Source organism: Nicotiana tomentosiformis, chromosome 5 (genome assembly GCF_000390325.3).
Source record: "Nicotiana tomentosiformis chromosome 5, ASM39032v3, whole genome shotgun sequence".
In the NCBI taxonomy this organism is placed as follows: Eukaryota; Viridiplantae; Streptophyta; class Magnoliopsida; order Solanales; family Solanaceae; genus Nicotiana; species Nicotiana tomentosiformis.
The window spans coordinates 52,040,140-52,056,761 of record NC_090816.1 but is presented as its reverse complement, the minus strand read 5'-3'; the positions used below and the strand labels follow the sequence as shown (position 1 = coordinate 52,056,761).

Below are 16,622 nucleotides of genomic sequence, written 5' to 3'. Positions count from 1 at the left end.
AAGAGAGGGGTCTCAAACTTAATCAACATCAACCCTTTCTTGGGAGACCACTGGGAGATTATGCTAGACCAGTCTACAATTAAGGATTATCCAGTTTTAGACCACCTCCAGTTGCAACAAACAATTTCAAGTTGAAGTAAAGGTTGCTTCAAACCCTTCAAAATTGATGTGTCTTTAGAGGGAAGCCAAACGAAAATCCAAACACACATGTAATGGACTTCGAGGAGATTATGAACACCTTTCAATACAATGGGGTGTCATAATATGCAGTGTACTTAAGGGCATTCCCCTTTTTACTTAAAGATGATACTAAGGAGTGTCTTTGGAGTTTGCCCAGTGGATCAATTAGAACTTGGAGGAGATGACCAAAAAATTCCTTGATAAATATTTCTCCTCAGCTAAAACGGGCAAGTTTAGAAGAGAAATCCATATTTTTTGCCAGAAAGAGACTGAAACTATTTTTGAAGCATGGGAGAGGTTTAAGGAGATTGTTAGAAGGTGTCAACATAGCGGAATTGTACTTTGGATGCAACTCCAGGATTTTTGGGAAGGATTGACACCGGCATCGCGTAGAACATTGAGCAATCTGTGGCCCTCTGAGAGTGCTGAAAGAAGAAAATCAAGTGATGTTTACCAAGTTGATGCTACTACATATGTGCAGGTACAACTTGATACTATGGCTAAAGAAATACGAAAGTTGACCTTAGCTTCGATATAAAATGAGCCCCATGCTGTTTGTGATATATGTGGAAGAGGAAACCCTACTCATGAGTGTCAAGCCTACTCATGAGTGTCAAGCCTCAGCTGAGGAAGTGAATTATGTGGGAAACTATAATGCAATGGTTCACAGGCACCCCGGTTTTTCATGTAGTTTACCTGGAAGTACTGTAAATGCTTGGCAATAAAATAACTCTAGACCCGAGGGACAAACAGCTCCAACATACCAAAATCATCAGAGGCAAGAATTTCAGCCCCAACAACCCATTCAGCCTGGTCTAGAGGATCTAATGAAGGCCTTCATTATCAAGACAGATGAGAGGCTGGACGCCCATAGAGCAACTATCAAAGAACTTGGAAGTGGGTTTCAAAACCTGGAGAGACAAGTGGGATAAATTGCAACAATATTATTTGAAAGGGCTCCAGGAAATCTCCCAGCTAATACTGAGAGAATCATAAAGAAACAGTGAATGTTGTAACTCTGAGAAGTGAGCAAGTGTTGATAGATCTCACCCCGATCCAAAATGATGTGAAACTTGAAAAAGAAAGTGGGGAGAAGCTGAAGAATGATGTTGATAAAAAGAAGAAAGGCATGATCAAAGCAGAGAAAAACAAGAAGGAATAAAAATCGAGAAGGGAGGAACATGATGAGAGCGAGCATATGTCTGCTTTACCTTTCCCCCAAAAGCAAAGTAGAGAAAAGTTGGACAAGCAGTTTGGGAGATTTCTGGATGTGCTGAAATAGGTTCATGTTAACTTACCATTCATAGAATTGCTCTCACAAATGCTTGCTTATGCCAAATTCTTGAAGGAGATCCTTACAAAGAAGAGGAAGATAGAAGAAACCTCAATGGTGAAGCTCACAGAGCATTGCAGCGCGATATTGGAAAATAAACTCCCACAAAAGTGTTGAGATCCAGGGAGTTTTACTATACCTTCCTGTGTAGGAACTATTTATTTTGATAAATCATTATGTGATTCTGATGCCTCGATTAATTTAATGCCTCTATCTATTTATAGGAAACTTGTGAAAGAGATTGGAGATATAAGGTCAGTGTCAATATCTTTGCAGCTGGCAGACCAAACGACTATAATACCTGAGGGGATAGTGGAAGATATGTTAAATCGGGTGAATAAGTTCGTATTTCCTGTGAATTTTATAGTGGTGAATATAGAGGAGAACAAGGAGGTTCCCCTTATCCTAAGAAGACCATTCTTAGCAACAGGTAGATCTATATTGGATATACACAAGAGAAAACTCATGCTTAGAGTGGGTGAGGAGACTGTTACTTTTGAGATGAATGTAGCAAAGGGAGCACAAAAAGAAAAACCAGCTACTAGTGTTGAGTGGAAAGTGAAGGGCTCGAAAGAGAAGGTTGCACTGAGTGAGAAAGATAAGTGTGGGGTGTACCCCAAAAAGGTCGAGCAGAAGCTGTCTACATAGATGTGTGCATTAGTTCGAGAGCGAAGGATGGAGCTCGACTTCGACTCAGACCCCGGCTAGATGTTCAGAAAAGTTTCCTTTTACCTTATGCTTTTTAATTGTGTGTTATTGGGACATGCCACAACTTAAAGTATGGTGTTGGGGGATAGTTGTATGTTGTATGTATATATGTTAGTTTTGTAAGTTGTATTAGTTTGGAAAATTGAAAAAACCATAAAAATTTGAAAAACATTTCGATTTTTCCCGACGATGGATATCATTTGACGGGTTTCTCGAAGGATTAAAGTCGAAAGAAAAAGACAAAAATATTTTCTTTTGTTAGGTAGTGTAACAATTCCCCCTTGGTTTTTCTTCGAGCCGCGATTCTTTTCCAACGGTTTTGTTTGAACCGGGTGTAGTTAGTTTTTATTTTTGTTAGGAGTAGGAAACCTTGTGCTGTGATTTGAATTGAAGGCAATATCTCTTGACTTTATTTTACCTTGAGAATAGTGAGTACTTTAATTGTGAAGTTTCGACTCAGGTTTTGGCTCTTGTATAAGTACCTTAAATTGTATGATCTTAATTTTGCTTAACTGCTTTGACAAGAGTATCGTGATAGTCCAATCCTGAGTGAGTTATGTACCGTGTGTGTGTGAGGTCTTGTTTTATTCTATGCATTGCATTTGATGTCTAGAACGTGTGTTTGCAAAGAGAAATAGTAATTCATTCAGTCTAGGAAGTGATATAGGCAATTCTTTGTTTAGCCAGATATATGCTTTTACCCACCTAATCGTTATGTATCATAGTTAACCTCTCTGAGCCTGTAATCTTGTTTCTTTGGCAACCACATTACAAGCCCTTACCATTTGTTTAAATTGACCATCTATTCAAACCTTTACCACTCGTCAACACTTGAATTTATTATGAACTTTGTAAAAGTTGAAGTGTGGGGTGATTGGGTTGGCTTTTGAGTGAACTATTGAAATAAGGAGAAAGGTGCGTGATTTTGAAAAAATTCGAGCCACTTGAAATTGAAAAATCATAAAAATCAGAGTATGAGTATGGAAAATGTTCCTTGATAGTGGTAACTTGATGTAATTATGCTTAAAGGAGTAGGGAGTTAATGTATATTGATATGAAGCTAGGGTTATTGTTTGACATAAATGTGGAGTTTTGAACAATAAATTGTATGTATTAAAGTTCTTAGGGAGGTGTAGTCACTCTTATATCCAAATGTATCCTACTCATCCCATAGCCTACATTATAACCAACGAAAGTCCTACTTGATTCTTGGCTGAATAAGCTCAATTAGTAGAGTAGTACACTACGGGCAAGTCCGTGGTACGCCTTTTGTGGTATATGAATGTTGTTTCTGAGAGTGAATGAATTTTTTCTATCTTGAGTTCCTGATTGTTCGTAAGGAAAGGTAATTCTTGGCCTATGTGTTAGAGTAAGTGAGCGGGTTATAAAATCGTGTGGTGCTTTTGAGTCAAATCTTGAGGCGATGATGTTACAGTATTGTGCTTAGTGTATTTTAAATATTCTTGGTGTGATGAGTTAGGAGAGTTGTTGAAAAAAGACGTGTCTATATGAAGTGTAGTTTGATTGCTCGAGGACGAGCAATGGTTTAAGTGTGGGGTGTTGATGGTAGGCTATAAGTATGTGTTTTAGTCACTTATTGCACTCTAGTTCAGTACACTTTATTCATGTTTGAGATTTAATTGATAGTGTTTTGCACCTATTGTGTGTTTTATACCTTGTAGAAGTGATTCCGAGCTATGTAGATGTTATGGAATGAATTCGAGCTATTTGGAGCCCAAGGGATTAAGCCAGAATCGTGTTCGGGGGTCGAGGACCAAGTCTAGACATCAAAAATTGAGATTTTATCATTACTCTAAGAAATCTCCACTGCCACAACATGTGGGGCGGCGCGTGGGGCGCTGTTCTTGTGAAATTTCCTACTGTCTATCAGAACTTAGCTATCTGAATTTCCCCACTAATGCCCCGCATGGCGCGTCTCCCCATGAGGCGTGCCTGTGCAATTTTTACAGAGTGATTTTCCTATTTCGGCTAGGAGAAGGAGGTTTCATCTGGGGCCGACCCTACATGATATAAATACATGGGAAAACGTTATTTTCTAGACTTTTTTGACATACTTTAGACCGAAGGAAGCTAAGGAAGAGTGGGAGGAGCAAAAGCACAATGATTGCATCATTCCTTCCTCACTCAAGACATGAGTTTGGATAGAATTTATGTTTTCCTATACTTTAATTTTATTTGTGATGAATTGCTCCATATCTATGGAATAGTTCTCTTTAGGGTTTGATGGATTTGGTATATTAATGATTGTTTGTGGATTATAACTTTAGTTTTATGTATTGAAGGGTTTTTGGATGATTTAATTGTTGCATCTATATTTAGTTGTTCATGTAATCGAGAGAGGCATAACTTGTGATATCTCTGCATTATGTTGTTGGTTGAGTTCATTAATTCTTCTTTGTAATCGAAAGAGGCTAGTTGAATTATTGATTAAACCTTGTTTGGAGGATAATCGAGAGAGAGTTTCCTAAAGACCAATCCACTACACATTCTTGCACATCTTCACGTGCTTATATTGGTTCATCTTGTGAGGTTAAAACTTAATCAAGAGAGGAGTTTTTGCTGAACGTTTGAATTATTAATTGAGTGAATTCGAGAGACTCACTTAAACATTAGAAGTGAATTATCTAAAGTTAGATCCCAACAATTATCTTGTACCTATCCTATCAACCCCTACTTTCTCCCATTGATAACTTTCTTGCTTACCTTTGTTGCGATTGTCATTAGTCAATTGCTTTAGATTCTTAGTTAATTGTAGTTAGAAATGATAGAAATCTCAATTGTTTATTATCTTGGATAGCAATCAAGCTAGAAACTAAAAGAATATTATTTAAATCTAATCTATGTAGATACAATATTATACTATACTATATTTGACTAGCGAGAATAATTTAAGTGTATGTTTCGAGCTCGTCATAACCAAGCAACTTATAAGTCAACTGGAAAAAACCTGTTGGAAATGAAACTACTAGCAATGACACCACTAGTAGATATGGTGAAAGATCCATCACTATATGTCACTACTGTAATAGAATTGGTCATAAATATTCCTTTTGGAAATTTCGTAACTCAAATACTACTGGATGGATCTGGAAGATAAAAAACTAGTCCTATTATTAATAGAACTAACCAAAAAGGACCTAAGAAAGCTTGTGTACCTAAAAGAAGGCAATAATCTTTCTTTACAGGAACACCACAGAAAAAGTCGAAAAGGAAAGTGGTATCTCGACAGTGCGTGTTCCAGTCACATGATAGACGATAAAAAATTATTCAAAGAAGTCACAAAGATAAATTGAGAAAATGTCAAGTTCAGTGATGATTCACAAGGCAAAATTGTTGGCACTGGAACAGTCCTATTCAATAACAACTGTGATATCACATAAGTTTATCTTATAGATGGACTTAATTACAACTTGCTAAGCATAAGTCAACTATGTGACTCTGGATATGACGTGAATTCCAAGAAAACTGGTTTTGCTATTGAAGATGAATCAGGTAAAATCATTCTTCTTCGGGAAAAAGTATGCAAATGTTTATATTCCGAACTACATTGAAAACCTTGATATCCACATTTGTCTAGCATCCATATCTAATGATCCATAGCATTGGCTTAAGAAACTTGGTCATTCAAGCATGCATTTGATTGAAAAACTATCCAGACATGAACTAGTCATTGGTCTTCCCAAACTCAACTTTTTTAGAAATCAAGTGTGCGATGCATGTGAACTAGGTAAGCAGAATAGAACATCTTTCTAACCCAATGATGTTGTCTCCACAACCAAAACTCTTTAGCTATTGCATATGGATCTATTTGGATCTGCTAGAACTGCTAGCATATGAGGAAAATGATATAAATTTGTTCTTGTTGATAACTACTCACGTTTTACATGGGTAATATTTCTAACCCAAAAGATGAAACTCTAAAGAATTTTGAAATTTTATGCAAAAAGATAAAATGAGAAAAGGGGAACCTTATTTCAACTATAGAAAGTGATCATGGAGGAGAATTTGAGAGCAGATCATTTGAAGTATTCTTCAATGAACAAGGATATACTCAAAATTTCTCAGCATCTAGATCACGCCAGTAGAATGGAGTAGTGGAACGCAAAAATCGAACTCTGCAAGACATGGCCAGAATAATTGTATTGGAGCATTCTCTACCAAACCACTTTTAGGCAGAAGCAGTCAGCACAACTTGTCATATACCGAATATATGTCTTATTCAACCCATTCCGAAGAAGACTCGATATGAACTATGGAAAGACAAAAGACCAAACATTGGCTACATTCACCCTTTTGGAAGCAAATATTTTGTCCATAACAATGGTAAGGACAATCTTGGCAAGTTTAATCCAAGAAGGGATGAAGGTATATTTCTTGGTTACTCTAATAACAATAAATCTTTTAGAGTTTATAATAAATGTACCTTGTGTGTAGAGGAATCAGTTCATGCTTTTTTTGATGATAATAACTTTATGGCCAAGAAATGAGTCATTGCATGTGATGAATATATTAAGAAGGATAATTCTATGATCAAAGAATCACCTGAACCAAAAAGAACCAATTCACAGCAGCAATGAAAACTCAAAAGTCAATGAACGAAGCTGCTGACAAGAATGCTGAATCTCAGAAGGAGTCGCCTACTAAACAAGCTCTAATGTAAACCTGAGTATCCATAGAAGTTTATTATAGGAAATCCAAATGGCGAGATGAAAATTAGACAAGCTCTAATGAAAAAGGTCAACATTTCACTCATACCTCAAATAGAGCCAAAGAAAGACGACGAAGCCCTGAAAGACTCTAGTCGGGTACAAGCTATGCAAGAAGAACTTGATTAGTTCGACAGAAATCAAGTATGGACACTTCTACCCAAGCCAGCAAATGCAGCAATTATTAAAACTAATGGGTATTCATAAATTAGATAAACGAAGAAGGCAAAGTCATTCGAAACAAAGCAAGACTAGTCGCACAACGTTACTCGTAACAGGAAGGAGCCGACAATAACGAAACCTTTTCTCCAGTAGCTCAGTTAGAATCAATATGTATACTGCTTGCATATACGTGTTTTAAAGGTTTTAAATTATTTCAAATGGTGTTAAAAGTGATTGTTTAAATGGTTTTATTGATTAGGAGGTCTATGTAAAACAACCTCTTGGATTTGAAAACTCACAGTTTCCCTATCATGTATTTAAGTTGACTAAGGCCCTTTATGGACACAAACAAGCACCTAGATCTCGGTATGAAAGCATGAGTTCATTTCTTATTGACCATGGTTTTTCAAGAGGTAAGATCGATACCACTTGTTTTTATCAAAAGATCAGCATCAAGTAATCTCATTATTCAAATTTATATTGATGATATCATTTTCGGAAGTGCTAACTCTAATTTATGCAAGGAATTTTGTCATCTCATGCAAAGTGAGTATGAAATGAGCATGATGGGAGAACTAACATTCTTCCTAGGACTTCAAATTCACCAATCAAGACAAAGGCATTTTCACATGTCAGACGAAGTACACAGAAGAACTGATCTAAAATTTTGGAATGGGCAATGCAAAGGCCCTTGGAACTCCTATGAGCCCATCTACCACCATTGGCAAAGATGAGGAATGAAAGCCAATGGATGAATCAAAATATCGTGGTATGATCGGGTCGCTACACTACCTAACTGTCAATTGACCTGTCATCATGTTTAGTGTGTGTAAATGTGCAAAGTTCCAGTCAGCTCCTAAAGAATCTCATTTAACTGCGTTTAAATGAATTATGAGATATGTTATTGGAAACATATCACATGGTCTATGGTATCCACGACTTAACAATTTTAAGCTTGAAGGTTTTTCAAATGCAGATCTTGAAGGAGATAAAGATGATAGAAAGAGCACAAGTGAAACATGCCAACTGCTAGGAAAATCACTCATCTCCTGGAATAGCAAGAAGCATGGATGAGTCACACTATTCACAACAGAGGTGAAATACATTGCTACTGAAAAATATTGCGCTCAACTACTCTGGATGACACGTCAACTAAGTGATTATGATCTTTCTTTTAAACTTGTTCAAATTTTCTATGATAATTCTAGTGTAATTTGTTTGTCAAAAAATTATGTGCATCATTCTAGGGCAAAACATATAGATATTACGCATCACTTTATTAGAGATCATGTTCTTAAGGGTGATATTAAAATATCTTTTGTTAGCACTAATTATCAATTAGCCGATATTTTTACTAAGCCGTTTATAGAGGATATATTTCAAAACCTTAGGGACTTACTTGGTATTATCGCATTCTCTTCATAGGTTTTCTAATATTCTGTATTCTTTTAAAGGCCTTGTGTGTAAGTAATTATGGTAAAAATCTTTTCTTACTGACATATCTTTTCACTTTTATTTCTCCCGCAAGACGCATTAATTAGACGCCTCCATTCTTAGACTTTCTTGACACCTTTTTCGTATCTCGAGAAGGAAACAAAATCAATCACTTATGCCTTTTCCATTTCTCAGCATCCATCAGTCACATCAGTTCGGTCATACCTTTTCACTTCCTTCTCTCTCTATCGCTCTGTAAGACTTAATATTCTTCACTATTTCACATTGTAATCTTCAACCATTTTATGATGGCTAAAGCTTCAAAGAACCCCCTTCCTCAACTCGCAAATTTATCCATTTTATAGGGAACATCTCTTCTCAGCCATCAGTTCCTGTCACTATTGGGTCTGATCACTCTGGGAATTTCTCATCTTTAAGGGCGGACTTTTCCGGCGATGCTCGTAGCCTTACCGAAAAAGCCCTAGGGATGCACCCCATGAAAGAAGAGTTTGAAGCCATCACTCCAAAGAAAGTGAAGATGGACCTAGATAGTCTGCTGGTGTCCGAAGTCAATTTTTGAGATAAACCCAAATCGATCACTAATGGAAGAATCATCAATCTGGATAATATGGAAATCCAAAATTGCAAGGTAAAAGCGTTTTTTGACATTCAGGGAAGGGTACAATTTTTTGTTCTAATCCCTCCAAAAGTTTATGAAGATCTTGTTAGAATGTTTTATGCAAACCTTTGTTCCCCCAAATATGACAAGATTGAGTCTTTAGTTCTAGGTCAGCGTATTGTTCTAGACTATTCTACCTTTGATTCTATTTTTCAATGCCAAAGCTCTGGTTACTCTGCCATATTCAAAAATTACTGGCCTAAAGACTTTGCAGTATAGTTTGACAAAGCCAAAAGATACCTTGTTGAATCTCTATTTGACCCCTTACCCAACCAATTAGGGCCCAGTAATATTAACTTTGAAACTCGTATCTTCGCTCACATTGTTGCTACCACACTACTCCCTAGAACATGATCCTACACCACTTTATCTCAAAGAGACAATTTTTTGCTCTACTATATCCATACAAAACATTAAGTGAAGTTGTCCTCATGGGTAATCAGTTTTATGATTGGATACTCTGATTAACCATCGAGGTTTCCCTATAGTATGGTGGTCACTCGTCTTCTGGAAGCCTAAAACATTTCCCTCTCAAACTATTCATATGTCTCGGTCTCCAGATGTTACAATACTAGAGCCTTTGTCATCATGGGTTATGTTGTTGTGGATGGTTCTTGGATAAAGAAGCAGGACAATAAGCTAAGGTGGTTCCCACTAGCTTTAAGGTAAAAGCTTATGCTCCCCAGACTGCTATGAACAACCCAGACTTGCTTGAGAAGATTATCGCAATTGATGAAAAGCTGACTGTCATCAAGGACCTCCTCTTGGCCACTCAATCCACCGTTGGATATATCTACGAAATCTCTAAAGAGAAAGGCCCCGATGTGTCCCAACTACGATTAATGGTAAAGATGATTGCAGAAAAGGAAGTGAAAACATTCCAAGAAGTTTATGATCGTATTGATGGGATCTGAGTCATTATGAATGCCAGCTCTAATCGTCTCAAGGAAGCCATCTGCAAAACTATTACCTACTTTCTTCGTCGATCATATGATTATAGGTTGTTTTAGAGCATTTTAACTCTCCACTGATATTTTTTGGATGTTTGGATTTTTATCTTTTGTTGTTTTGGATGACTCTAATTATAAGAATATTTCAAACTGCTAGTAATATAACATGTTTAGCCCTCTTTTAGATTGATGCCAAAGGGGGAGAAATGATTACTAATAATATATAGGGGTAATACATCCTCAAGTCAACTAGAAAGGGGGAGTCGATAAACTAACTCATAGGAAATGATAATAAGTTAATGGGGAGTTGACTCATAAGTCAGCTACAAAACAAGAAGATCTGATAGTAAGTTGAGGGAGAGTCGGCTGCAAGACAGAATAAACAGGGAACTAAAATGAATTAAGTTATTTTTGTCATCATAAAAAATAGGGAGATTGTTAGATCCATATTTTAATGATGAAAAATAACTTATTCCTATTGCAGGTAGTCAAGGATCAGGAAGCTATCCGAAGAAGGACGGCTAAAATAGAAGAAGGAAATAAGCGCCAACAAAGGATCCATAAGCTATCCAAAGAAGGAAGGATAACAATCAATCTAACTCGTGATTATCAATCACGTGTATCAAGGAAGATCAATATCCAACCTCGATTCTCAATCACGAAAGTCAAGGGCAATCACACCATACGCCTTATATAGAAGCTTTGCAAAGTATACAAGTTACTCCAATCAAGGATGCAATACATATCACGCCGAGCTTCAAGGTCCAAGTATAGCAAAGTTCCAACCTTATTCTTCGAAGGAATCAATTAAGGTTCATTCCAAGGATCAATTCCTTTGGGTTTCCTATCTCTCAAAAATCTACTTTGTTTAGTATTGGAGTTTTGATGCATAAAAAAGTTTTTCCAGAGAATGTGTGCTAAGAACCAGGTCCTCAAGGTAGCTGATGAAGTATTCTAAAAACTAGGTCCTCAAGGTCGTTGTTGAAGGTTCTTATAAGGCAATAACTTTTTGCCAAAGTTACTTGAGTCCGAGTTTGTTAAAAAAAGACTGTTAATGTGATAAGGGTTATTGTCTAAGAAGATAAGGCTGCATAAGTGATAGACAAGAGTCACAAGATTTGTGGAGTCCTTGGAACTATTGGAGTCCTATCAAATGAAAAGTTGACTATGCATAGAATTCCTAAAAGATCTCGGAGCCCAGCTAACTTAAATACCTTCTTGATGGACTGAGGACACTTATCCTTTTGCACATCAACTATGGAGCTACATTTTCAGCACTTAAGTCGATTACTAGTCTTAGTGTTCTTCTTGAGTCAGTTAGTGAATGTGTTTTAGGAAATCGAGTTATAATCAAAGTGTCATAAATAATCTTTGAGTTAGAAGTAATTATTTAAGTTTTCAACTTAGAGTAACTAGTAAGTCAAATAGTTGATGTAGGAGAACTGGTGGGTATTGATTTACAGGTCTTGCAATCGATACACTTGGCTCATTTGTTTTAGTGTAGTTTAAGTTAAAATCCTATGTGGTAGGCCATGGTTTTTGCACCTTTGAGCCGGGTGATTTTCCGCGTAAAAATTTATGTGTTCGTTTAATTGTTTATTTCGTTTACGCTTAAGGAGTAAGGTAAAGAACCAAGTTTTTTGGTAATTTCGAAAGGAACCCAAACTAACAATTGGTATCAAAACGGGTGCCCTCACACGTGGTTAACACCTAGAGAGATCTTGGAAGCTAAATGAGTGGACCACCTAGTATTAACGAAGAATAGTCAACTACTAGACCACCTCTGTTTATGGAAAATACTATAGTTGGTGGAAGGAAAGAATGGAAGATTTCTTGACGGCTGAAGACTATGAACTATGAACAATAAAGAATCAAGGTCCACCAACTCCCGCTAAACAAAATGGGCAAAATGAAATTGTTCCCAAAGACCCATCTAAATTTGTGGCAGCATATTTCAGAATGATGGAGAAGAATGCAAAGGCCAAGAAGATCCTCATCTATGGACTTGGCCCTGATGAGTACAACAGGACATCTGTATGCTCTAATGCAAAGGAGATCGGGGATGCACTTCAAACTGCTCATGAAGGAAAACAACTAGTGAATAGATCAAGGATTGAACTGTTTATGAGGAGCTATGAGCTCTTCTACATAAAGGAGTCTGAACTTATCCAGGAGATGATGACCAGGTTTACCATAATAACAAATAAACTGAAATTACTTAGAAAGGTATTCACTTCTGATGAGTTGGTCAGCAAGGAAGTAAGGATCCTCCCAGCTTCATGGGAATTAAAAGTCACTATCATCCAAGAAGCAAATGAGTTGGATAAGATTTCACCGGATGAGCTAGTTGGAAACTTAAAGACTCATGAGATTAGAAAGTTGGAACTGCGCAAGGAGGAATCGAAGAGGGATAAGGTCCTGGCTCTTAGGGCATCTGAAGAATATGAATCTGAAAATGATAAACTCAACCTAGCAATGTTTTCTAAGTTCAAGAGGTTCATGAAGAATTCCATAAATTCATCTAAGAGAAATAACGGTGGGAAGCCCAAGCAGATTGACAAAGATTCATACGATGGGTGCTACAAGTGCAACAAGCTAGACCACATGGTCAAAGACTACCCAATGTGGGAAACTGAATGGAAAAAAGAAAGAGTTGAAAAAGAGAAAAGGGAAAAATGAAAGAGAAGGGCCTAAACAAAGGCAAAATCCTAGGCAAAGGATTCACTAAATCCATGAAACAAGCATTTCTAGCAGTATATGAGGACAGTGAAAGTGATAAAGAGGAAGAGAAGGAAGACGAGGCTATAAGTCTTTATGTTGTGGTAGATGCACACCAGGTAGTGGAGACTAACCCCCCGGTACAGCTAGGAATGCACATTGGAAGATCTCCTCTGTTTGATGGACACCATTATGATGAATGGAAAATGCATATGGAAATATTCCTTCAGGCCACTAACATTGACCTATGGATAATTATCAATCATGGACCAATTATCCCAACTAAAGTGGATAGTGATGAAAACAAAAATATCAAGAGAGATGAGGATTATGATGTTGAGGATCCTCAGATGATTTAGAAAAATGCTAAGGCAAAAGATTTTCTCTATAGGAGTTTACAAAGGAGTGTTCTCAATAAGGTGTCCTCTTGCATTTCTACTAATGATATATGGAGAACATTGGAGGCTGATTTTGGAAATGAAAATATTGATGTTGCTCTAAAGGCAATTGAAGAAAGCCAAACAGAAGATAAAGTAATAGGGATGATGGCCATGAGCGAATCGTTTCTAGGCACATTTTTCACTCCCTTGGCTGTACAAATTTTGGGGTTTTTACAACCCGACCCCATTTTAATAAATAGCCTTTGGGTCTTTATTTGGGACGATTTTCTGGTGTGTTTAGAAAAAGGCGAGAGCATTTTAGAGAGAGAAGGAGAAAACATAACTTCCCAATCATCCAATCTTGCACCAATCTTCAAGAATCAAGGAAGTCAATGACTAGATTATCCTTCATCCGGGTAAGTCCTATTTCTAAGCTTTCATACAAGAGGTTATGAGTTCAAATATATTGTTGGGATGGAAATAGGCCATGCATGTGACACAAAGTTGTAGTATGTGGGGTTAATGAACCATTTTGGGTAGTTTCTTGTTGAAATTGGTTGAGGGAAGAAAGGATCTCCATTGTAGAGCCTTGTGGTCTATTTCACATGTTAGGTGTTTGACAAAATTCCTAAGAGAGTTACATCATGGAAATCCTTCTAATTATTAACCGATTTTCACTATCTTCCAATAGATTGTTATTGCTTGAAGTGTTGGGGCATTGAAGGGGCCTACAAAAATGTGGTCTTAAGCAAAATGCTGAATCACAAAACATTGCATGTACCTACTCTTTGAACGAGATGCAGTATTCATGAAGCCTCTTGATCACAATTCTCTTATTTACGACCTCTTGAGGAATTGAGTTTTATAATAATATCTTTTAATTAAGTCACAATCCTAGGGAAATACTTCCCACTTTCCTCCCTAAACTTCTCAACAAGGGACTATACTTGATGAATTTCGTACAGAACCTTTTCAATCAAATGGATAAAATCTTCTAACTTGTGCTTATTCATGCACCATCATAAAGTTTACCTATGTGGTATCAAATCCAATGTAAGGCAGCCTAGTGTTGAGATCCTTCTTAGGCCACTCTTTCTCTCTCTGGTATTCGTGGCTCATATGGCTTGAACAGTCACTCTACTCCTTTGTGAGTATTATCATGGAACCTTTCCACTGTCTAGTAAGATGAGAGCATAGTCTCATAGTAAGTAGCTCACTTTGTTCCTAGTATAATAAGTGCCCATGAAGTGGCATGGGATTGCAACTTGAGAATTATTATGGCACAAACATGTCTATGTCATAGAAAAGTGTTCATTTTCTCTAACCAATACATGATTTCATCCCAAATATTTAGATGTCCCAACTCTGTGGTTTCACTCGTGAAAGGTTGAAATTAAACGCTTCCAGATTTTGGCATATATCATGAGTATATTGATTTGAAAGACAAGTTTGTCACATCTCTAGTTCTCTCATATAGGATCAACTATCGGAAAGGGGTTAAGCTGTCATAATGATAATAATCTCACAAGTGTTCAATTTCTTTTTCATCCTTGTAGGCTTGTGGCATAGATTCCTTGTGCTAGTTACTGTTAAGAACATAATGCAAATTCATGTATTTTGAAATCCATATCACATTCAAGGTTCAAAAATATTCTCATTTCAAATTAAACAATATTTCCGTACACTCAAGTAGGTGACTGGTTTCACGTACTTGACTATTCCTCCTTAAGGATTTCTATTGCCGATATACTAGTTAACTCTATGCCTCATTTGTTGAATCAATGATGTCATCACTATGATTAATCTTGTCAGCGTTATCAGTAGTAAGCTTCATGTCTTTTAGGATATATAACCTCATGAAATACTCTGCTCAGCCCATTGATGGATTCTTAAATAATTCCAGCCAAACCTCGAACCCTATTGTTCCTCCTTGTATTAAATCTATAGGGATTGAAGGTTCAAGCATGTCAAAGAAGAATTATCATCCTGTGATCAAATATATGGGATATGAAATTTTATCGTCATATTCATGCTAGCACATCTTGAAGAAAGTGAACGGGTTATTATCAATATTTTCTCCATAAGGATGTTATGTGAATTTCTAATAAGGGTAAAGTATGTGCAGTCACATTAGGCCTTATGAAATCCTATAGGAAATATGCCAAGCTATGAGTATGATGTTTCCCTATTATTGTCCTCCATGTACCTGGTGTTTCATATGACTGTGTCTAAGAAGGTAGTTGGAATTCTTGGTCTACAGTTCCGGTGAAAGCTAGTGGAGGTGAAGTAAATGGATAATTGGCTTATGAGAGGTACTTAATTGTCATCCTTGTTAGATAAGTCTGGGAGTTGAGATTTCCTCCGTGAATGTGTTATGGCGAAGTCTGTGAGTCGAGGAGCCCACATCGAAGGCCGAAATTATTAGGGAAAGAAAATGTTCCCACTTGCTTTTATAGTGAAATAACTGTGGGTCGAAAGGTATTTTTTATGTGTTATGATTTAAATAGGTGCAACTCATGTCCACGTATCAATTTTGTTAATATAATGCTTGTAATGTTGAGATTAGTATTGTTGATATACATTGTGATACTTTGTCGGGTTGTGGATGTGTTGTTAGAATGGTTTTCGTGATTCTCTGGCAGGTGGATAGGCTCAATTACAAAGGAAACTCTGCCGAAATTTTTGGAATATTTGGGAGTTAGTCAAAATTTTGGGAACTTGAGGCGTGTGAGAAAATAGTTAAGTTATGTTCAGTGTTGGGATCGACTCTACTCCTAATTCGAGGACGAATGATCCTAAGTGCGGGAGAATTTAGCACCCCCAAAAATTTTGAAGTTCTTAAGTGCTATTAAGAAAGTTAATGTGTGTTAATTATGTTATTTTGTGTGTAGACGAGGGTTATTAATATGATGGATGTCAACTGGATATGACAATAGGTGTACGAGGCATATTATAAGTGATGTGGGGTCTAAGGAGAGGCTTAAGTCTAAGCCAAGTTGGAATATTACAAGATAGACTAAAGTTCCAAATGAGTACGAACAAGACCAATGTCACGCCCCAAAACCAAGGGGCGCAACCGGCGCTCAACCGAGTGAACCCGACCGAGCAAGCCTGTTTGATTTCCTTCTACCCAAACTCATCCACTAATGGAGATAATACATATTTTCATTAATTAGACAAAAATGTGTTCATGTCTACAATACCAATTCATTTCCAATAGTTTCATCATTTTAAAAGTCTCAAATGGACAAGTAATACAACCACAACATGACATAGTTTGTCTTTCCCTAGCACCAATACACAATCCACACTATGTCTACGGAGCCTCTATAGATAAAGAAGAGTACAATG

At 36.9% G+C, this 16,622-nt stretch overlaps 1 protein-coding gene and 1 non-coding gene across 2 annotated transcripts; one reads left to right on the top strand and one right to left on the bottom strand.

The window, feature by feature from the left end:
- Positions 1-409: 409 nt before the first annotated feature.
- LOC117279511 (small nucleolar RNA R71) lies at positions 410-516 on the bottom strand. Its single transcript, XR_004509930.1, has one exon. It is a non-coding gene; the product is annotated as a small nucleolar RNA R71 (small nucleolar RNA).
- Positions 517-12,135: 11,619 nt separating this feature from the next.
- LOC138892350 (uncharacterized) lies at positions 12,136-12,852 on the top strand. The gene has a single exon (XM_070176057.1). The coding sequence runs from the start codon at positions 12,136-12,138 to the stop codon at positions 12,850-12,852; it is 717 nt and encodes a 238-aa protein (XP_070032158.1).
- Positions 12,853-16,622: the final 3,770 nt, after the last annotated feature.

What these genes read in the sequence shown, in the direction of transcription:
- LOC138892350 (XM_070176057.1), top strand. Translation starts at nt 12,136, where the DNA reads ATGGAGAAGAATGCAAAGGCCAAGAAGATCCTCATCTATGGACTTGGC.